General features: G+C 39.5%; 3 protein-coding genes across 4 annotated transcripts; 1 reads left to right on the top strand and 2 right to left on the bottom strand.

Moving 5' to 3' along the window:
- Nucleotides 1-255: 255 nt before the first annotated feature.
- On the bottom strand, nt 256-2,313 carry LOC135934841 (sodium/bile acid cotransporter 7-like). Its single transcript, XM_065476838.1, has 7 exons — nt 1,917-2,313; nt 1,632-1,851; nt 1,416-1,566; nt 862-1,111; nt 676-801; nt 465-615; nt 256-408 (listed from the first exon to the last, which is right to left on the bottom strand). The coding sequence occupies exons 1-7, from the start codon at nt 2,047-2,049 to the stop codon at nt 387-389; spliced, it is 1,053 nt and encodes a 350-aa protein (XP_065332910.1). The 5' UTR covers nt 2,050-2,313; the 3' UTR covers nt 256-386.
- A 25-nt stretch (nt 2,314-2,338) lies between these two features.
- On the top strand, nt 2,339-3,824 carry MED18 (mediator complex subunit 18). 2 transcript variants are annotated; one of them, XM_065476839.1, is made up of 5 exons: nt 2,339-2,440; nt 2,829-3,033; nt 3,095-3,199; nt 3,255-3,415; nt 3,472-3,824. In XM_065476839.1, exons 1-5 carry the CDS (start codon nt 2,357-2,359, stop codon nt 3,679-3,681), a joined length of 765 nt encoding a protein of 254 aa, XP_065332911.1. In that variant the 5' UTR covers nt 2,339-2,356; the 3' UTR covers nt 3,682-3,824. The 2 variants fall into 2 exon arrangements, with proteins under 2 accessions (XP_065332911.1, XP_065332912.1); XM_065476840.1 differs by lacking the exon at nt 2,339-2,440 and adding an exon at nt 2,447-2,670.
- A 141-nt stretch (nt 3,825-3,965) lies between these two features.
- On the bottom strand, nt 3,966-22,029 carry LOC135934845 (uncharacterized). The gene is made up of 4 exons (XM_065476842.1): nt 21,742-22,029; nt 6,959-7,118; nt 6,392-6,449; nt 3,966-4,997 (listed from the first exon to the last, which is right to left on the bottom strand). The coding sequence occupies exons 1-4, from the start codon at nt 21,806-21,808 to the stop codon at nt 4,617-4,619; spliced, it is 666 nt and encodes a 221-aa protein (XP_065332914.1). The 5' UTR covers nt 21,809-22,029; the 3' UTR covers nt 3,966-4,616.
- Nucleotides 22,030-22,761: the final 732 nt, after the last annotated feature.

Here is a 22,761-nt window from a genome sequence, read left to right as displayed (position 1 = left end):
CAAGTTTTTAAAATTTGTTTATTTAAATTTTATAGCGGATGATTTCAGTTTGTAATAAGAAACTATATCAATTTTTTTAATTCAATTACCATCATTCCACGTGATATTCTATTCCCAGCGGATTATGCTCAGAAAATCATTAAACTATTTATTTTTTAAGATACATTACAACAAGAAAACTTAAGGGTTTCCTAACAGCTTGAATTTGTAAAATCGACAAAAAATACCAATACAGCAATGATTCCAACTGTAAAATTTGAATCAATTGTACATACATATGTACGCGTTTATTGAGAATTATCACACATATGTGGAATAAATAAAAGCAGTGGCTTTTGTGCATAAATACTACATGGCCAGATCAATGCATAAGAAATTAACATGTCCTAGATTCCAAGTGAGTAATGACTGAAAAATTAAAAAACTTTGGAAAACTCCAATTTACTTTTGATAAATAATTTTACCTTTTGTGGTGACTATCACGCAACCACTGTCGAAGTGGGGCAGCCACAATAGAGCCAAGTAAAATTTGAGTTGGATGATACACCAGGAGAGGCAGAGAGATTTGAGATAGATGAGCATACCCTCCAAATAAAATGCGCAACATTGGAATGCCTGGAATCGGGAATGACGTATTTAATATGCGTTTGATATTACATTTATCATCCCTTTTACCTAAAGTTAGAGATTTGTGCGTGGAGCAAAACAAAATTGCAACAACATCTGCCGGGGCAAACCAGCGGTGCAATTTGCTTGTGACAGAGAACACCAGGCTCATCAGCCCTACTTGCAAGATGACAACTAAAATCAATTAAATAAATTTTATTATTAATGAAACAAACAGAACATAAAATTCCTCACCAAATAAAACAGCGAACAGGATGTCGCTGGCGTCCATGTGACCAGCGTCATTCACAAAAGTGTCACAGAAAGTTGCGTAGATTACAAGTAGCAAGGCAAACTGACTAAGAAAGCTAAGGAATGACGCATTCCTCTGTGCCCAGTTTCCACCCACTCGGCGAGCGACTTGGCCCAGCAGCAACGGAACCAAAACGGTTGATCCAAGTTGAATGACAGTGGATAGCAGGGGTACTAAGGTTGACACTCCAAGCTGCGCCAAAACACATTTTAAAACTTTAAATTTTCGAATTAAAATTAAAATATTAAGTTGTTAATTTTGGCCATGAGCATATAATCAAAATGATACACTGCGTACTTGCTCCTTTCTCTGCTTCAAATTAACCAGAGACTTGACACAAATTTAAAATATTGTTCGAGTATTCCTTTTTAAGCACATTTTGGGAGTGAATAGGTGGCAGTTATTAATTATAATTATTAACTCATCTAATCAGATGCCAAATGTTAAAAAATAGTTCAAGTTAAACGCCCTTTTAGACCTTATGTGTGTAGCTTACAAAGTATAACAGGGTGATAGGTGTGACGATTATTCCAAGGAAGCTTCCAAAAGCCGAGTTAAAAATTGCAGCAGCTTCGTTGCCTCCCACCGCTCTGGTCAAAATCACAGCTGAGGACACTGGTGGCGGCATGCAGCTCACAGTGATGAGCCTAAAATTTCGAACAAATCAAATTAGCAAATCAAGCATCAAACAAGGTATAATGCATGCATGTACCCTTTGATAATCCACTCATTTAGCCCAAGTGGTTTCAAAAAGAAAACAAAGAGTTGCACAAGTAGAGGGAAGAGAAACAAGGTGAAGCCCTGGATAAAACTGTGCAGCCTCACTTGGCGAACTGCAGCGTAGAGTTGCTCACTTTTAAGCGAAAGACCACTAATGAAAAAAATTCCAGCAACGCAGAAATACTTCACGGTTATCTCTGGTCGGAGGAGACCTGAAAAATAGTTGTTGTTTGACACATCTTACTCATTAGGTAATTACAACTAAAAATGTAATTACCTCCTCTTGCACCAATTGAAGGTTGAATTTGAGCCAAAATCACGGCAATGAGGATTCCTACTAGCAGCCAATTTTCTTTAAGTTTTTCCTTGAGATCAATCCTCTTGGGCCGGATTTTAATTTTGACACCCATTTTATTTGCAGGAAGTATTCGAATTTCAAATGAAAATAATATTATGCGCCAGTCTCAAAATTCATTTTCGTCAATGATCGATGGGGAAGGCACACACTCACAATAGCTTTCAAGAAAGTGCGGAATACATAATTATTGAACAAATAATATTACTATGGAATTTGCAATTTTTAAGACCTTGGTCAGTCTGTGTCCGAATTTCTGAAGTTAAAAAGCACCATCAACCTGCTCAAAGAAAGGACGGGAGGAGCATAGTCACAGCTGGTCACAGGTGACAACATGAGCTAGCTATGGGGGTGGTAAAAAAATGAATGAGATGGGCGTAACCACTAACTCGGCCTTTTTGTGTTTATTTACATCAGCATCAGCATTCGGATCTCCGATCGTTCAGGTCAGTTTGGGCCAGGTTCGGGCCCATTCATACTTGTAAGCTCTCTAATTTATACCAGTTCAAGATCAAGTTGATTGGTTTTTGCACTTCTCTTGTCTCGGTGCTGCGTAGCGCAGATCAAACCAATATAATATCCATAATATCACTATGTATGTATGTAGCTTTCATAAAGGATAAAATAAAAAAAAAATACCAGAACGACCAGAACAAAGAGAAGAATTGAAATGGCGGTAAGAGTGAATGCCAAGCTGCTGTTTCTGTCGTACTATGTTCTATGTTTATAAATTGGATTACAAAATAATATGTGCCCATTTAAATCTAATACAAGAAAGTTATTTTTTGCGGTGCGTTGCATTACAATTTTATTCACAAACTGAATACGTTCCAGATGGCTCAGCAGACAGTGAATACAGCTATCGACAGCCTCTCTGCTGCCTTGAAGAGCAACATCATCCCGAATCAAGAGTATTTTCTTCAGGGAAGCATTTTAGACTCTTCGGTCGAGGTGCTCTTGCACAGGCTGCGGGGACTGTGTGACAACGTCGACACTACTTTGGAAACTTTCCACGATCATGAAATGTGCTTCAGCATTCGTAATATATATGCCTATAGATAAAAGTATGAGAGTTGCTGATTAAGTTTAAATTTTTTCAGGTGGTCCAAATAATGCTCAACCAGCCTTGCAGTTGAGAGTGAGGAGGTCGTTGGACCATAATGGTATGCCCATGCAGTTGCGCTACATAGGCCAACCTGAGATAGGTATATATAAAATTTCTTTGCATTTGGGAACAAGTGCTCAAATTTTGTATTTAAGGTGACAAATCTCGGCCAACCGTTTTAAGGAACAGCATTGATATTGGTACCTCAAACACCGTGGTTGAGTTCCTGACAGAGCTAGGGTGCCGTAAAGACTTTGAGTACTTAGCCAAAGGTTACATGTTCAGGAAGGGTAGAATGAAAATCACAGTCTTTAAGGTTTGTCTCCTCGCCATTTTTTGTAACCATTCACGACTGATCGCTGGATTTAATAGGTGTTTAAAATTGATGAAACGCGGAAAATGAGTGGTGGGGCATTCGAATCTCTGACCGCTTTGACACACTCTTACCTGGTAGAACTCAGTGTTCTGGCGCCAAGTGGACAAGATGCGATTGCTGATGACATGCGTTGTTTTGCTGAACAACTGCGTCCGCTTGTGCAACTAGAGAAAATCGACTACAAAAGACTGGTTCATGGCCCGTAAATTACAAACTCCATACGCTCCAGTAAGAAATTATTGTGTGTTTGATGGTATTATAATTTAAAATGTCAAAATTACTTCAAACCTCTGATGTATTCAATAATCTCTCAGTTCGTAAATTCTTCAAGTAAATTCCATGATCAATATATTGATATTGGTTTGCATATTTTTGCGCGGGTTATCCTTAAATTTCAGAAATTTTTGTTTTAACTTTCACTTTCTATACATTTAATGAAAAGTAGCACTACACTATTCGATTAATATGAAATTACCAAAAGAAATAATGATTTAATGAATGCAGATTTTATTTTTCACATATTTCTTTCAACAGCCTTTGAATCCAATTCAAATTTTTAGAACAAAACATTTTGATAAAACTTGGTCCAAATTACAAACTGTTTTACTTAAATTTGATATTGAACGCTTAGTTTGAACATGTGTGAGATAATTGTCTGCACTTATTGAACTATTAAGGCCTTGACTACAGCACGAAATGGTCCATGTCAATACATGAGACTAACCAGGATATGAAACCACATATTTAGGCGTACACAGTATTGCAGAACGTTAAAAATTACACTTTTCAAGGGGGAAGTCTATCGTAGGCACGGGGGATAATATGACTTTGTGTGAATTACTTAGTTTAGCCAACAGAATCCGCCTTTTGGAATGAGAACGAAAAACGCAACAAAATATCAAACACTGATATGATGACGTCAAATACATTATTTTTCCATACACAGCAGGAATCACTGGTTCCGAATCTTTGCACAAATATGGATAATAGGATCACATAGAGAGCAGCCAACAAAAGTGTGTACGAACAGTAATCAAAATATCAACCACATACACACATTTACGTATTAAACATATGTAGCATATTTTTCAACGCAGCTCGTGTCCAAGCACTGCATTAAGGTCCAGAAACCATTAAGTTTTTAGTCGTAGCGAGTGGCCAGTTCTTCTGCCCGGAAAACTTTGTTTGACGTAAACATGCGAGGACTGCCGTGGTTGCCCTTCAGCGGGCTGGACAGCGCCAGGCCGAGGATGTGGGTCGGACTTGAGCGCCTGCTGCCGGGCTCCTTGGGCGGCGGCGATGCCTGCAAGGGTGGCAGCCGGTGCTTCGGGGAAATGGTGGCGGGCTGCGGAGTACGCGCCCTCGTTGGGGAAGAGGTCAGGAAGCCTTGGCTGTGGAATTTAATCGAGCTAACTGAAGACTTGTGGCCGTTGCTCATCAGCGACAGTCTGCGCAGCTTGTTCAGATCCAGTGATGGACTCGCCGTCCTGGTGTTCTCGCCTGACTCGCTGTAGTCAGGACCCTGTGGAATGTTTTTTGTATCATTTTATACTGATTATGCTGCTTATTCTTTCGTAGTATATTAAGGTTATTTGTATAACTGGTCAACGTAAGATAAGCGTGTAATAAAAAGTGAATCAATTTACTGTTCAATTTCGGGTAAACCACGGGACTCCATTTGGGCATATTTAAATTTTAAAATTCATTAATTTGGCTTTTCACCAGTTGCTACAGAAGTAAATTGTAATAAACTTGGAGCATTATTCAAAAGTTTATGAGTTTGCCGCACTTTAAGAAATATCCTTCAAAGGTTAAATAAAAAAAATTGCTGCATCAAAAAACACTCAAACCCCTGACCAAAAAATATAAATCTGTGAGTATTTTAATCCAATGGAACTTCCACTTTACTTGAAAATGATGCCTAAATAAAGGGTTGAAAATCAAAATATTTAGATGTGAAAAGTTGGATTTTATTTAAGATCTTGAAGGAAAAAAGCAAAAACAATGATTGTTTTTATTGCAAATAAAACGCCAAAACTCTAAGATTAATTGACCTGCCTTAAGGACTTCCCTCATCTTTTTTAGCTGCAGTTTATAGCTGATTAATTATAATTCAATCGAAAATCGGCCGGTGAAAAATACAGCAGGCGTATATATGCGTAGCTTGAGTGTCCATCCATAATTATGTTTTGTCATTATTTTCTTTGCAAATTTTGATTGTTACAACGTTCAATTAGTAACTTGAAATGATAGGAGATGTATGGGATTAATTTAATTAATTGATCTAAACGATTTGGGCTTTCTGCTAAAACTGATAATATTTTCTGGACCTCAGGACTTTCATAAGAAACCATCGGGATACTCGGTGCCCAAAGTAAGTGTGCTTGATTGTCTGTGTGTATCATGGTTATGTGTTTTGTTACTGGAAACTTCAACCGTATCTCTTGATTAGCCTCAAGGGGTGGCTTACAAACATATGAAGTGTAACTTTGCAACTCTCCCTCTCCTCACTGAAGCAATAATATAGTCTTTTGTGCAAGAGCTACTCAAACAGGCGTTTGAAAAGCTATTTTGCTGCATATCTCTCACACATTGCACTTGCTCGGAATCGCTTTAAGGCTTCGCAGCATATCCAGTGCCGCGCCCGTGAATATACACACACGTCTTTCTAAGGCGATGAATAGCATATTTAAAGCAAGCCGTAAACAAAAATAACTCCCTCAAGTGTTTCACATATTGCGTAAAGCACCCCTTGGGTGTATGAATAACAAGCACATTTAAAACATTGAACACTCTGTGATACACACCATATAAATACTAAAAATCTTTTCATCTTAGACGCTGATTTAGTAATTTTTTCTATGGGGAAAAATTCTCTTCTCATCCCTACTTAAAATAAGTTTCAATGATCCTTACGTTTTCAATTTTTTCATCTAGCATCTTGAAGAAATCGGTCTGGCTTTTGGAGACTTCCCTGCAACAGTAGAAAGGAATCGATTATTTATCCATTACATGCGTCACCCAAAGTATAGGGAGTTATACTTTCAATATACTGCGTGCTGAGCTTGTTAGGCGAAAATTTAAAAAGTGGTTATAAATAATGCAGTAAACAAAATGAACGGAGAGCTTGAAAATTTGTTTGCGTTGTAGAGACGATCAGAGCCCAGCAAAAATTGAGAATTCAGCTTTTCCCAGGCAGATACGAGTGAAATATATATAAAGTGGGAAACAAATAGCGGCTCGTTAATGTTTGCCTCAGAGGTCGAACCATGGCCCCCGCTAAGCAAATTGCCAAAATTTGTCAAACTCTGCTGCCCTTTCCCGTTGGCTGCATCTTCAGCCAGTAGTTGGGTTAGGCAATCCAATCGTGCACGAGTGACGCGCGGGTTGCCTACACACTTGACGCACACAGGGATCGTGGGAATTTATCTGCACCCCACAAGGGTTAATTGCCTCTAGGGGCCGTGGAAGAATATATCTTACGCCATAGCCAAGAGTGGTCCCTGCGAAATCTGGCGGAAACGAGCGACGGCCGCCGCTCTTCTCGCATTCACCGCTTCCGGGCAGTCCGAGTTGAGGTCAAAGGAAGATTCTTCGATGGACACATTGTCCGCACTCTCTGCTACCATTTCCCGTTCTTTCTCTGCAATCACAGTGAAGCGGCACTCATTAGATTCGAGCGGAGGAAATTACTTTGCTGATGAATATTCAAATCGTGTGCTCGCAGAGGACATGCGTGGATTACAGAATTGTTCTAGATAGAAAGGCTGTGAACTCTGCTTTCTTCGATTTCTGAACAGATTTTAAGAAAAGAGATCTTAACTTCCGGAAATAAATGAAAACAGGTTGTGCAAATTGTATCCGACACGTCAAAATTGGTAGTTTACTATTATTGACGCTTTGAATTGAAAAAAAACAGGACCGCGTGAATATGTTTTATTTGGGAATTCCGGACGTTACAAGTTAAGATAAGGTTAAAAATTGACTGATTTTTAGTTTTTGGAATACAATATAGTTACAATTTTATGCAAAAAAATCACTATGCGGCAAACATTTTTTTTAACTGCGCGGTGTATAAGCTTTTTTGGCTAAAAATGGCGACTGGCGAGACATTATATTTATTAAATAATTTTTCTATATCGTAGTTTTTTAGCCTTCAAATAAATAACTGAATGTTGCTTAGTTTCGTAAAAGTTTCGCAATCGCAAAGGCCGATACACACCACCATGGGGATATTCGATTTTTTAGAGAGATTCCGCGGGGCACAATAACCATAAAGGATTTCCATTCGCGTTTTAATATCCTGCCAAGCTCTTGTGCGTTTGGACCGGATTTTGCGTGCACCCTTGCTGTTTTCACCCCTTCCCTGCCTGCATTTCACAGCAGCTAATAAATTGCAAAATGAAAAGTACTCCCTCTGTTTCGTTATTATTTCTTCGAGACAAATTTTATACAAGTATTATCAGCACAGCAATACTCATGCATTAAAAGTTTTCACCGTTAACACATTTATTCGGTCAGTTACGCGTTATTTCAATAATATTTATTTTAATTTTTTGATGAAATGTACACATGAAGCTAATGCGTGTAGGTGGAAAAGGTGCGAGTTCCGTGCCCAATCCCTCATCTCCAATAGCAATCGGGAAAATCCACGGGTGCATCGCGTTTAATGAGAAGTCTCTCTACCAGTTGGCTGCTGGTGCGAGTGAATGGGATGAAAGTTGAAAAAGGTCGAGTCTGATATTAGGGGCTGCTCTCTGCGCGGCTGGTTGGGCTGATATAGTTATGGTCGGGATCGATATGAGAAGGCAACGAGAAAGACACACTCTCGCTCACTGCCAGAGAGGGTTGAGCGCGTAAAATAATGACAGCGAACAATGGTCGCCAGAATTACAGGCTCGCGTAGATGACTTCTGATACCGTACGCGCACTTTATAAGCTTGGCCATATAAATTTATCACAAACATCGAAATCAGTTTAAACCAAATTTAAGGATGGAAGAAAAGGAAGAAAAATTCATGACTTAAACGTAGAACGTCCAATTGGGAAAGTTGCAAATCTTAAGCAATATTCGCTTGGTTGGAGTTCAGTTAGCCAAACGAATCAATGCCGAGAAAGATGGCTATATTTTTTATCGGAGTTGCGTGCCTCGTTTTCAGAATACAAATGAGTGTGCCCCATTTTTAATGACATTCGTTCGTAACACCATTTACGCTGCACGTTTTCTGCTCCCTCTTTCTTGTAAGAGCGATGTGAAAGGCTCCTGTATATTTTGGCTGTTGATCTCGGATGTTTAAGTTTTCCCAACAAGGAGGTTCTAAAATTTGCATTCCTCTCTTATACATCTGAAAGCCATTTGCATAATTTAATCGCGATTAAGGCGATAAAAATTGCGTGACTTAACTCACTGTTGGATATCTCTCTTTGTAAGTGAATTTCTTGAAAATCGTACACTTATGATATTGGCGTGGTGTTAATCATATTTAAAAAAAGCTTGCTTTTAAAATTTCAAACTTAAACAATCCTTGAAGGTTTTTTTATTCTTTCTACGCATTTTAATGGTGAAAATTTTTTTCAAAAAAAAACATTTATAGCATTGAAAGTTTGTCACTAATATATTTTTCAGCTTTGATAAAATGGTGTCAAGTCAATAATCTATAAAATCAAGGATTTAGCTCCATTTAATTAACATTGTTTTTCCAATGGTGAAGTCTTTTGTCTTCCACCTGTAATAACTTAAGATTTTTTTAAATATTTGAATGATATAGAAAAGAAACTTCCTATTCTTTTCTCTACATATCTCAATCAAGCAAGTTAATTCAATCAGCACAGTATTTATTTTATTTGAATTGACGTTAGGAAAGTTTATCTGAATAATCAGAATTGTTGTTCGCCTTCATTCAAATAAGCAGCAGACGGTAAATCATCTCTCTCAGTCTGTCGCGGCTGAAGAGCAATTAGAGAAACTCGCCAGACTGATCCGGGCTGCACTTTGATTGTGCTCTGCGAACACAGACGCGGAACGTGCCCGAGCGTCAAAGAGGCAATTTGGCCGCTGAGGCAAACGACGGAGTCAAAAGCAGCCGGGATGAGATATATAAAAGCGCAGCTCGCGTGATGAAGTGTGCCAGAAGTTTTCCCCTTCAAACAATATGTGTATTCAAAAGCTCGTCAAACAATTTTTCCAAAACTGAAAGCGTGTGTTGCTGGAGCGCGGCCAGACATAAATCAAATTTTAGAACATCCGTGCTCCCAGCTGGCTCTGGCTAGACACGATTTTTTTGCTGGTGGACGGCCCTGCTGAGCCAATAATATACATAAAAAGTTGATCATGCAGATCATAACATTGTTTGCAGAACGGCGCTGCATCCTCTCTCATTCTACTCCACTGGAATTAGCAAAGGGTGGGCGGATTTTCATGACATTAACATCATATATATTTGATTTTATGTGTTTCATAAACCAGCTAAAGGATACAGTCCTTAATTTTGAAGGCTAAAAAATAGCAGAGGTTGCTTCGGTAGGAACTAACTTTAAATAAGTATATATTCATAGTTATACCAAAGCAACGTCAGCTATTATTTTTAGTCTTTATATAATTAGTTAGTAATTAGCGTAATTAGTTTTATGTGGGCGTTGCGTAATTGAGTCTAAAAAAAACTGCTATTTCATTTTCCACATCACATCTGAAAAGCTCATCAGCTGCTGAAAGTTCTCTTCTGAACCCTTTTTGAAGCCGTGATTTCTTCTCTGTCCATGGGTCGACTGGAACCCCCAATTCTCTCCCAAAATTCCGCTTGTTGATTAGCTTCTTTTGGTTTGCGGGGCAAATCTTGATCCTATTAAGTGTTCGGTAACTAAAGAAATGCCAACCCTTTCGATTGATCCCATTCGCCCTTGTCTCATTCGATAGACTTTGGATGAGAAGTCGTCATGTATCCTCAGCGGGAAGGGATTTGTCCAGCGAGTGCGCTATAGTTAGTTGGAAGTGAAATAACAGATTCGCAATTAAAGCGGCAGCAAAATCTATATATATGTTTGCAGCCTTTGTTCTAATTGCCTCCATACCACGCAGCTGCTCTAATTCCGTGGATAGCATCACGTCACTCAAGCGGCGATGAAGCTGAGAAGCAAAAAATCAAGCTTCCATTTCTCGAGAGCTGTCAGCAGCCGTAAACGAGTGGAAAATAAATAGGTGTTGAGCCTTTAATCAACTCCATCTTCAGCGGAGCAGGATATGGAATGGTTTAATCTGGCGAGAGGAAACGGGGGAGAAAAAATAGGATGGCTGGGAGTTTAAGATTTTCCAGGGATGAAGAGTACAAATTGATTCTTAATTGCAATGACGCCATGCTTATTTTTAATTTAGGTTAGCATTCAGTCCATGACAATTTAAAATAAAAATCGTTTAACAATATTTATGGTGTATTATGCATTCTAGAAAAAGCTCTCAAGATAAATAGTTATCATAGTAAAACAAACAATTTTAGACCAAACAGAATTCACTTTACTATGCCTGTTCCTCGCACAGAGATTGTTTTGCAGAGAAAGAGGCAATCCGCGGGCGTGACTGGGCGCATATAGGGTATCTAAATTTACTTCGCTGCGGAGTTGAGTTTTGGCGCAAAATTCCACGGCGTGTTGGAAAACATAGAGAAAAGGGTGCGCCGGAGGGCTGCAGGAAGGCTGCAAAATGCTCCACGTCACACAATCCATGCTAGAAAGAAGCAAGCAGGCTTCTTAAAAGTTTTCTGCTGTCTCTGGAGAGATAGTGTGACGATAGCATCACGCGACGTGCTGGCTGGAAGTAGCCGAGTCGTGTTCTGTCACCTAACCACTGACAGCAAGCAGAGGCAATGCGTGAATGCAAAGAGAACAAAAATCTCCACATTCGGGAGCAGAAATTTCGGATTCTCCTTTCGTATGCAAAAGTTTTCTTTTCTCTACATGACTTGAAACATTTGAAATTCATATATAGCCATGGTAAAACAGTAAAGTTATTTGCGCTAACGTGTTAACAGCAGGTGATTCAGATCAAAGTCCTCTGTAGTTAATTAACTCTTCAAATGTTCACTTCCAGAAAACCCATGATGCAAATGCATTTGTAAAATTTAGTTTATTGGTATCTTTTATGGAATTGCAAGATTAATACGTGAGAAGCACTGTATCCGGAAAAATGTACTCGTGCAGCCAGCTTTTGCACAATCAATGGCCAGGTTAATAGCGGCCACAGCAGGCGCAGGACGCGGTTAGAGAAAGTGCGTAACTGGCTAACAGCCGCTCTCGGAAATGCATCGTGCGAGGCGGCCAGCTATCGACCCGGTTGAAATCTGATGACGCCCGGCTCCAAGTCGTACTAAACTTGGCGGCTTTAGCGGCAAGCTCCTGGAAAATCCCAACCCTTTCCTGGTGCCACGCTGCTTTACAGACGTGCGGAAATCACACTCCTATGAAATTCCCTTAAACTTGGATTTTAGCAGATTTTAAATTCCGACAGACTGATAAAAGGCTCATGATAAATTGAGTGATTCCATCCACTGTAATGCTGCATTTAATTTTCTGTCTCGTTTGATTTGCACATGAATGTATTAATAGGATTAATAGCTTTCCTGTGTAACCAAACAAGCACCAGCCGAAAATTCTCTGGAATCGGATAGACTTAAGTTCACAATAAATCTTCCTTTGTAAAAAAATTAAAAAAGCAAAAATTCAACCCACATGGTTTTTGTTGGAAAATATTTAGAAATAATTATAGCCGGACGGGATTTGTTTTTGAAATATTAATTTCATGCTCCTGGAACCCAGCTGGGACCAAAAATTACTCCTGAATTTATCATCTTTCTAAAGGGCTGCCGCAAAATTTGACAACTGACACGTTTCGTTGCTCCGTTTGATTAGCCTGAAAGCGAAACCGGCCAAATCAAAAGTCTAGGCTCAACGGCAAAACGGTTGACAGAATCGTCACGACGCGCTCCACTCTCTGGAGCACTCTCTTTGAGTGCGTCGAAGGGGTTCTTGCTGTTTCGGGCCGTGCGAACGGTCGCCAGGAATACAAACGTGGATGGCTCTATGCTCATAAGAGACGCCATTTTCTATTTGAACTAGAATATTCAGCGTTATGGGAAAATTTACTTTCTTTAACTTCTTTAAGCGTGGACCACTGAGGTGACATCAATTTGTCTTTTGCATTCATACAACCAATTTGAGTGAGTTGGTGTATACTGATACTTTGTAAAATTTTATCTCAAAGCCTGATTAAAAAAGTCATCTGAAAAATCTTTGCATGAAATGTTTTCAAAAAAATTTTAATCAATTAATTAATGTTATTCGTGTCGGGAAATGTTGTCAAATTGATTTTTTTTATCTAAGAGTCCGATTTCACACTTCCCCAGACGCTGTAATGTGGACCTGAAAGCAAAATTTGCTCTTTCATAATTTATTCAGAGCGTTTCGGCTGGGCGTTGGCGCGTATTTTTGCAAAGCAACAAGCTTTCGCTCTAGCGAACGAGTCTGCATGTTCGCAATTATCTGCGCAATTTGCCACTTTCATCGCGTCCGCTGACTGCCCGGCCCTCTTGTTTGGCAGATGTTGTTGCCTTCGTTGTGTTCCCGCCGCTGATCGATATTAGCTCGCGAAACCGCATCCAACCCGAATTCGCGTCCGTGTCGTTTTCCCTTGTTCGCCACCAACTATAGACGAATAGAGCCTGTTGACTGCGGTCCGCGCCCATCCGCGATCAACAACTGTGAATAGCATGGTAGTTCATCACCACATTTTGCTCTATCGTTCATGTAATGCTGATGTTCCATGGTAAATTAAATAGTTGCAAATATCTCTTACACTCGATGTATTATGTGCTGACTATTATCGTAAAATTTTCGGACCGCTGACTCAAATTTTTCCACTATTAGAGTTGAGTTTTCCAAGCGTTTTGGTTCCCCATAGTTTATGAAAAGGTCTGGCTTACCTGATTGTGAGTAGTATATAAAAGCTTTGAGCTTGAAATTTGCTAACATATGTACAACCAGCAAAGAATAAAGAACAGTTTCCCATTTCCAAAGGCAAAACGATATCCTTTTTGTTACCAGCCAATTTTCTGCGTCACCGCTGCTGTTTGTTCGCTTGCTCTGTGCAGCTCGCGTAAATAATAATTGAATCCTGTGTGAGTGTGTTCTTCTCGTTTTCAAAAGACAAAGCGAGCTTATAGAGCTTTATCCAATTTGTCCCATTCACTGTGCTACGCCAAGAAAACAATACGGACTCTCTCTTTGACTTATAAAAGCATAGTCCGCAACGTCACAACGCCTGACTGCTCCGAATTAAAATGAAAAGATAGAAAACATTTGGATTCCGTACAATTTTTTACCCTCCTACTGCGAGCAAAATCTCTAACTTTCTGTACGAAATTACTTTTCACGTGTTTAGCAAAGCGCAAAGGTCTGATCAAATAAAATATTTATTTAATAAATGAAACTTGGCCTTTCATTTCTTGTGTAAAACTTTTTGAAAGTTAATCATCCCTTATTTCATGCCTTTTCAAATAATTTGAACACCGTTTCTTCTGATCTCTTTGAGGTTCACGACCAACGCAGCATGAAATTAGAGTTTTGTCAAAATTTTCGAATGTTTACCAACAACACTAATATTAACTTCCTTCATTTGTCTTAATGAAAATACCACAGCGTTTCAATAATTTTATAAGATTTTCCTTGTTCAAGAGAAATATGTTCGGTTTACGTTTCAATTTTTCGATTAAAATAACGACGGTTAAAATTTTCCTCTCGTCATTTAATGTCGTTCCGTAGAGTGTTATTTCTTATGGCATATCAATTATCATTCGATTTGTCGATATTGTCTCGTTGGGTCTGTGGCCGAAAAGTGGACGTGACTTTGGCATTGAGGAAAAGTGCTCTGGTGCTTAGTCAAAATGTATACGCGTACGCGTGACTGCCTCGCATGACCCTCCTGCTTATTATGATGATTAATCCCTTTGACCTCTCTCGGACACGTAAAGCCAGCTGAGCGCTAATTCCGCCAGACAACCTTGCTCAACACGTACGTTTGTACGAGCGTCTATTTAGCGCCACAACGTCATATCCCACAGAAACCGCAAGCAAAACGTTGGGCGTTTTGTGCAGCTACGCGTGCTATGAGTCTCGTAGAATGAGTTAGCAGATACATTTGCATTGCAAGTCAGTGTTAGCAGTCTCGTTTGTAATTGCGCCCGTATATATTTTTAGAGCTTCGAAATATTCGCGTGTAAGAAGCCTTTCATATCGTGCCACTCGGCTCTACGAAATTCTTGCCATGGCCTTGCGTGGATCTGAAGAAGAAAACGTGCATGTTGTGCGCATTGATATAAAAAGTGATGAGTCTTCAGTCTTCCTGTCAGTGGATATTTTTACAAGAAAATAGCAAAGGAAACAAAATTTATGGAAAATATTTTGCAAAAATATTGATTTTCTCTTTCAGTTTTGTTAACTTAACATTTTCGTTGATCAAAATAAATCCTTCGGTCAAAATTAATAGTATTTTAACTGTGCTCCTTTCAACCCGCAATCTTGCAATCAATATTACAGTTTTTGTAAATATTCTCAAGGCTCTGAAACCCGTGTTGCTCCATTTATTTTATTTATTACTGCACGAGGGAATATTCTCGCTAATATAGTGCTACGTCCGAAAATAAATCAAATCAGAGGCGGATTCAATTCCAGCTGCTCATCCATCGCGTTCATTTTTCGCTTCAGTCACTGCTGATTAATTTGTTGCGCTGGCAGCACCCTCGGATGACAAAATCTCGTCGTAAGTGCGACGCGAAAAAAACTGTAGCACGAATAACACGAGACGTAGGTGTAAAGTCATTGTCAATTTTATCCTATTAGTGAGCGATTGCGACTCAGTGCGCATTGACGCGACGCTGTGGTCATGCGTGTGACGCTCACAATCGACCTCTCCGCTAAACTTGCCACCGCAGCGCTGAAAATACCGAAAATACACTGTCCACTCGGCCGGTGACACTCTCACGATCGAATTTCAAGTCGAAAACGCATAAAGGAAAACATGCTTAGTATGTAAACACTCCGCGGAACACAAACAATCACCATGTGTGACGAATGTGTCGCGTGTTGCTTTAATGCTCATTCTTAACTTGATTGGCGTGTATAATCTAATATTTATCATAATTGTACATTCAGTATTGTATTAAACACGTATTAATTGATCAAATCCCCATGCATACCAACATCCGCAGAACCATTTTTAAATTCAAAGTGATTTTATAGCGGATCAGCAGAACAACTATGCTCCATTTTTACTCTATATTTACAAAATTTGGTGGCTCTTAATTTAATTATATGTAGATAGGGATTTAAAACATTTTTCCTATTATTTTTAGCCACTCGAAAGTTTTTGAGCCAATGGAAATTAGAATACTAACAGAGAGAAAGTTATATTGAATATTCATTTTAAAATATGGAAATTCCTTTAGTTATACTAAACTTGATTTTTATGATTTTTCAAACTTGATTCACGTGCAAAATTATTTTTTAGTTGATTGCTGATTCAGTTAATACTGTAAATCGAGCATTACGCAAAACAATTATTAGTCTCATTTTTGTAAATATTGAGGTTTATCATATCCGTGATGAGGGAATAAGTGACGTTCTCTGTTATATAAAGTAATTTGATGCTTGCCTATTTTGTTTTTGGATTGAGACTTACATCTTGTTTGGATTAAATATTTACATGATGATTCTCTTAAAAATTACTTACAAAATGCAGTATGGCTTCCAGCATTCAGCTCATTGTTGGCTGAATCACTTTCTTTCGTTTACTTTTCAAGCAGCAAAACTTGATGAGACTGGAAAGCAAGCGTTATGTGATTCCAACGAGCTGCGCCTTAATTGCGAATACGTTTTCGAAGTGCCGTCGTGTTTTTAACGAGATGAGAAGCTATCGCACATTTTCCTGCATACGGTTAAGAAAGTCATTTGGATCTTAAGCCTGCATATTATTTAGAAATGATGTTTCTTCCAGATCATTGTGCAGATGGAAATCGATTCGCTGTCTTATCAACATTATAATGTATCTCTCTTGTTCGCCCCGCAACTGGGCCCTAATCACGAAAAGCCGAACGACCACCCCAGCTATATTCTAGTCCGCGGAACGTCGCACTGCAGCCTTCGTGCACACTATTAATTTCTTGATCGGAGAAATCCATATATTATTATTCATTGAATTTCAAATCAGCTGCCTATCGACCATATCCCAGCGCGCACCATAAAGAAGTCCTCTTTGCACTTGATAGGTGCAATTAATTCAGTCCGGCACAAACATACATACGAAAATTTGCATGCACATTGTATAACTTTGTTCCATCAGCTCGTGAAAAAGGTCGACTAATTTTCCAAGTCTGCTTGGGTGTGAATGCAAATCGCATCGCCTGTTGGAATCAATTCAGCGCGAACATATAAAATAAATATAGGCTTCACTGCCTCGCCGCGGCTTATTTGACTTTCTAATCGCAATTGTTTCAGGACAAAGGAAAGGAACTTTATATAGAGTCCCGCAAAAATTGATTGCACTCTACTCTAAAAACTTTGCCTTCCGCAACGTGGCTTTTGCACATAAAACTTATTTGTGGGTTTGGAATAGATAAAGCAACGGGACGCAAACCTTTTCAACATCCATTAATGGAGAGCTGTGCAAACAGGCAAGATTTTTATCAAACACGATTATATGTACATTTTGTTTGCGCATCAATCGAGCTATTTCCGACAGTTTTGCGATTTACTGCGCTTTTTCTAGAGCACAAAGCGTAAAAATAATGAAGCCTGCCAAGTGGCGAATTTAGCTGTTTTTCATCCCATGTGCCAGACTCAATAAAATATAGCTCAAACAAACAGTTAATCTGTTGCATATAACAAACTAAAATCCTTTTTTCATCAAATAGATTTGCTACTTAAAACTGATTAACTGCTAAGTAACATTTGGAGCAATGTAATTTTTAATAAGTGATACATTTATTATTTGGATCCAAATTTGCATTTAATAGCTTACAATTAGATATGTTTTCCCTACTAAAGACCCACATTATAACACATGCATGAGGTAAACTGCTACAATTTAAAGTAGCGTGCAGAAACTAAACTGTATTTCAGGTATACCGACCGCTTGTTGCGCTTTCTGAGAAACCAATAATTTATTTAATGTTAGCTCTCAATTAAATTAAAATATTTTCTGTGCAACACAAACCGAGGCGATCTGTACGAAGACTGAGGAAATGAAAAACCAAATTAAATGAATGCATTTATACATACCGTATATGTTAATAAAACTGACTATTTGTTCAGCCGCTCTTTTAAAATAATTCAGTAAAATATTGTTTGCTTATACCCGGGCGATGCTACGGCGGAAGAATCATTTCTCGCACACATCTGTCTGAACGGAAAAGATAACGATTCCGTTGCTCTGGCTGACCAATAATCGATATCGGAAGGCACAGAAAAAAATTAAATTGCGCCGATAAACATCCCCGTTTGTCGCGTTTGTTTGCCAATAACACGCACGTTCGTACTATTCTACGTCCTATGACGCGATCGATATTATGTCGTCAATGATTCCAAAACTCCACTTCGTCCGAGAAATTACGAGTCTCTCATGTTTACTCGTCACCCCCTGTAACAGGTGTGCTGGGGCATTTATTGTGGAATTATGGCCGACACACGTTGTTTACGCCTAGATCGATGGTGTGTGCAAAATCACGTTGACACTATACGTTTCGCCCAAAGACCTCAATTCAGCTCATCATGTGAACCTAGCTATCAAGTCGAAATAGATGTTTTTTACAATCGGTAGTAAATTTAATATTTACTATTCAAGATTCACTTTCTGCAGCAAGTAGTGGGGCTTTCGGTATTTTTTCTGATGGAGAGTAAACAATTTTTTTGTGCTGCAAGCAACGTGTTTTACACACTAATGAAAATCACGCGAAGAAGTGTTTTTTTACCTCCTATTAATTAATTACGTTACACTCAATCAGTTTAGATTATCATTTAGATACTTTGTGGGTCAGCAGGGTAACTGTACCCCATACACTCCTACATCCAGACAGAAACAACAAAATAACAAAAATATCATTTGGAAACACAGGTGTATATGTCAGTTCAGTATTCTGAGAAAAACACGTGACTAACTTTTTGTTTGAATGCACTAGAGTTCTCGTTCATACACAGATTGTTCCATAGATGATATCGCATGACTTGGAAGCACTGCACAGGATCTGTTACGCTGGAAAAAGGGACCAGAAGTCGCATTCAGTGTGCCCGCGACTTGCCCACCAAATCGACTTCTAGCATTGTGGCTGTAGCAAAACATCTCAAATAATTAGGGAAAAAATGAGATCATCAATTCTAACCACCTCCAAATTGAGCTATCTCCCAGATCATCCGTCAGCACTGCTTTTAAACTTTTTAATCTAGCAATAGCTCCAATCGCGAGCTATGGAATAGGGGCAATTTGGCCATTTTTAAATCTCAGTGACTTAAATAAATTAGAACCCTCCAAATAAAATTCCTAAGACAAGCTCTTTCCGTATCTAAATTAATGAAATATGCAGGCTGAATTACAAATTATCAGACACTGAATTTTTTCATATAAGAGAATTTCTAACAATATTTTTACTGCCGGAGATTGATTCATTTAAAAAAATTCATGACTATTAACCAGGATTTTAAGGCCTCTGAGCGAACCAAAATTGGAAGGGAAACTTTTTTGTAGACAGACGCTTGTTCACAAGACACCCTTGTCACGGGTTTCACTATTTGATTTGTAAAAAAATGACTTATCACTCCTGTGCGAGTGAGGACATCGAGTACAACTTCTGTGATAAATAAATCAAACTTCTACTATTTCCTTGAACACTTTGACACTGTGTCAAGCCGTCAAAGCAAAAACGTGCAGTGAACTGTGATTTCCTTGTATTGTCTTTTTCTGTTGTACACCTTTGGTATTTAATAAAAATTTCATGGTCATCAATAATCAGGACAATTTTACACAAAATTTTACGATTTTGGATTAAAACATGCATGCATTTTTTGCTTATTAGTCTCATTCAAAATTTGACGCTTTAGAAATAGGGGTGACAATCTCTTTCCGCGTTTCCCATCAGACCCTTAAGAGGATATTTTGTAAAACTTGTAGCCTATTTATTGGCACCGCGCTCAAATTACAAAACACGATATCGCACTAAAGTCAAAATCAACGCTTTAACTAATTTTATTATTTTTTTCTGGGGACTTGCTCCTGAATATATCTATATATATTATTTGCATAACAGTATGTTTCACATTTGGAACATCTCAGCTCAAAGAGGTTTTTTTACGAAAGTAACCTCTCAAGAGCATCTAAGTGCTTCGCAGACATGCTGTTGGCTCGCGGGAAACCAATCCTCCCGCTAAGTACAAAGTCATGCCAATATGTAAAAATGTCGACGAAATTGCCAAAACTGACAAGCAGACAGCCATTATTGCGGCACGCCACACAAGGGTGTTTGCATATTCAGCGTGGACACACAATGCACATGTAGGGCCAGAAGTAATTTAATTAATTTGCATTCATCCGGTGGGACACGGCGAATGCAACAACCTCTTCACTAGCCAGCATTAAATTGCAATGATGGGAGCGCGTTAGACCGGGAATAGCGTGCTAAAAGAGCTGCCGACGCTTCGTCGATTTTGCGTCACCGACGCGCGCCTTGGCCGCCTCGCTTGTTCAAATCATCTTACTTTGTATCTGTGCTGGTATGTATTAAATTCAGTCCACTACTGTCTTCTCAAATATGAGTAAACGGTAATTAAGTGTACCAAATTCCAATGAGAAATTTTACAAGCATCTTGAACGAAAATTAACGCTTTCATAAATATTCCAACTCGGAATTATTTTAATTTTTTTAATTAAATGCGCTGCCTGCTCTTAGATAGAGAACGTGAAGTAAAAAGGAATTTAAAATCATGTCCAGGAACTGATTATGCTCAGTTCTGCCCCTTCATAATTGCGTCAGTAAATAAAGCAAATGACGCTCTCTTAAAAAAACTGAATATTCAGAACTTGATATAGTTGCATTTTAACATGGATAAAAGACAAATTGGTTTTAAAACCTGTAAATATTTCCCCAAATACAACCTTTCAAGGTTCTCGAAGCTTATAGAAAGTAGAATATTATGCTAGAGGTTTAGTGTAGCGCAGACATACAAAAAAATGGGAAATATATGTCAATCTATAAATAGAAAATGCGATTTTACACTAGAATTAGAAGCCAAATATCGCTCTTTCTATCCAGACAGGCTGTATAACGCATAGATTTTTCATTTTTGCCAGCGCTATGCACACACGCAGTTGAAACGGAAATCATAAAATAAAGGGCGTCTATATGGCTCTGCGGTCTCAAGAAGCCACCCAAGTGTCGTTCGCGAGGTGGCACTAGGAAATAATAAAATATTATTGCCTTTAGCCGTGACCTGCTTACCGCCCGCGAACACACAACGCGACGCTTTGTTTCAATGCGAAAATTCAGCGAAAATTTTTATTTTTCTCTACAAGCGCATTTTTTAATCACCGCGAGCGTTTTGACGCCGGCGGCGTTCTCCATCCGCAGCCTTATTCAAAAGATGCTCTCCTGAACTTGGGCAATATAGTTGGTGTAGTTGTTGGATCAACTTGGCGTTGGATTCAACTTGTAAGCAGACATGAATCCTTTGCCGCTGGCATCCTAGATCCTCCGTATTTCAGAGCCGTATAAAGCCGATCAAAAGTTGGAGTTTTAAACCGACACCTGCTCCTACACCCTCTTTTTAATAAATTATTTAGCGATCTCGAATTTTTTAATTTTTCAAGTGAAAACCGAGTTTCCTTTGATGATATAAATATTCATGTTCCAAGAAGATGATGTTATATACACAATTTGCGAGATGTGACGTCACGAGCCACATTAGTAGGCCGCACGTGCTCGGTGCGACGCGTGATTCCGGAATAATGTGTGGTCTTTCGGCCTAAATTGCTAGCGCAATGTGTTCTCAGAATGAAGCTCCAGTCGCTAGTCGTCGCATAAGACGTTCAACCGCGAATTCAGCACGTGCCTCGAGCGTGTCGGCTTAAAACGGAACGCCGGAGATCCAATTCTGACCGCAACGACCCCCGAAACTTCGCAGCCAATTTATGAGAAATTTCTAGCACTAGCAAGAAACGAGATTCGAGCCGGCAGACTCACTCTTTTTCCTCTTCTTGGAAGAACTGGCAGACTGGAAAATCTGCAGTCTGCTCCTACCACAACCCATGTCTTCGGCCGGCGCGCGGGAGCAACAGGAACATGCCGCAACGGATCAACACGCACACGCAGGCGGCACGTCGGTCAGGCTGTCAGGTGTGTTGGCCGTCGGCCGGCCTCCCGGGCCGAACGCCATTCCAGGGTCTCGGCAGGTGGCCAGGGTGCACGCTTGCGAGTGAGCCGACAGCCGCTTCTTGAGTGCCGCCAGCCTTTTCTCGCTGCGTCCGCAGAGGGAGGGTTATTCCTAATCGCTGTGCGCACGCCCCGCACCCGCAACCGTGTTCCCTCTCACTCTCGCAAAATTTCCGCACAACCCCCAGCTCGACTGACGTTTGCCGACCTGAATTAAAAGCCATTTGCCATACACCTCCAGCCGCAAACAGTGCACCTGCTTCCCCTCTAACTCATTCGCATTATCAGACGTTTTTTGTACTAATTCTCTAAGACAGAAAACACATGCAAATGAGTCAATAAAAAAAATTAGCACCAGTGCTCTAATCATTATATTTGACCTGAACTGTCACAATTTTCTTCCTATTTTTATGTGGGGAAATTTTTCTCCTCCATTTAGTTTTATAAATATGAGCCAACATTTTGTAAGTCGAGAAGAAAACAGGAATTTTGCAAGCGGGTTTAACCCTCCTAAACGCTTGGCTAAAAGTGCGACAGTCGCTGCCGCCCCTGCTATATACCCTCACCTAATTGCCAGCAACTAATTTTTATTACTCAGAGCGTTGGAGGAGCTCTTCTTCTTATCCGATTGAGCCTCTCTCTGTATAACTCCTCGTTTCTCTCTCTCTCTCTCTCTCTCTCTCTCTCTCTCTCTCTCTCTCTCTCTCTCTCTCTCTCTCTCTCTCTCTCTCTCTCTCTCTCTCTCTCTCTCTCTCTCTCTCTCTCTCTCTCTCTCTCTCTCTCTCTCTCTCTCTCTCTCTCTCTCTCTCTATCTCTCTCTCTCTCTGCTCG

Source organism: Cloeon dipterum, chromosome 1 (genome assembly GCF_949628265.1).
Source record: "Cloeon dipterum chromosome 1, ieCloDipt1.1, whole genome shotgun sequence".
Lineage (NCBI taxonomy): Eukaryota > Metazoa > Arthropoda > Insecta > Ephemeroptera > Baetidae > Cloeon > Cloeon dipterum.
This window is presented reverse-complemented; position numbering and strand designations above follow the sequence as displayed.

Coding starts and splice junctions, on each gene's coding strand:
- MED18 (XM_065476839.1), top strand. CDS start 2,357: ATGAATGAGATGGGCGTAACCACTAACTCGGCCTTTTTGTGTTTATTT. Junction 2,441..2,828: donor TCGGATCTCCGATCGTTCAG/GTCAGTTTGGGC, acceptor AATACGTTCCAG/ATGGCTCAGCAGACAGTGAA. Junction 3,200..3,254: donor CATAGGCCAACCTGAGATAG/GTATATATAAAA, acceptor TTTGTATTTAAG/GTGACAAATCTCGGCCAACC.
- LOC135934845 (XM_065476842.1), bottom strand. CDS start 21,808: ATGGGTTGTGGTAGGAGCAGACTGCAGATTTTCCAGTCTGCCAGTTCT. Junction 6,450..6,958: donor GGACCACTCTTGGCTATGGC/GTAAGATATATT, acceptor CTACTGTTGCAG/GGAAGTCTCCAAAAGCCAGA. Junction 4,998..6,391: donor TAGATGAAAAAATTGAAAAC/GTAAGGATCATT, acceptor AACATTCCACAG/GGTCCTGACTACAGCGAGTC.
- LOC135934841 (XM_065476838.1), bottom strand. CDS start 2,049: ATGGGTGTCAAAATTAAAATCCGGCCCAAGAGGATTGATCTCAAGGAA. Junction 802..861: donor CCTGTTCGCTGTTTTATTTG/GTGAGGAATTTT, acceptor AATTGATTTTAG/TTGTCATCTTGCAAGTAGGG. Junction 409..464: donor CGTGATAGTCACCACAAAAG/GTAAAATTATTT, acceptor TTAATTTTTCAG/TCATTACTCACTTGGAATCT.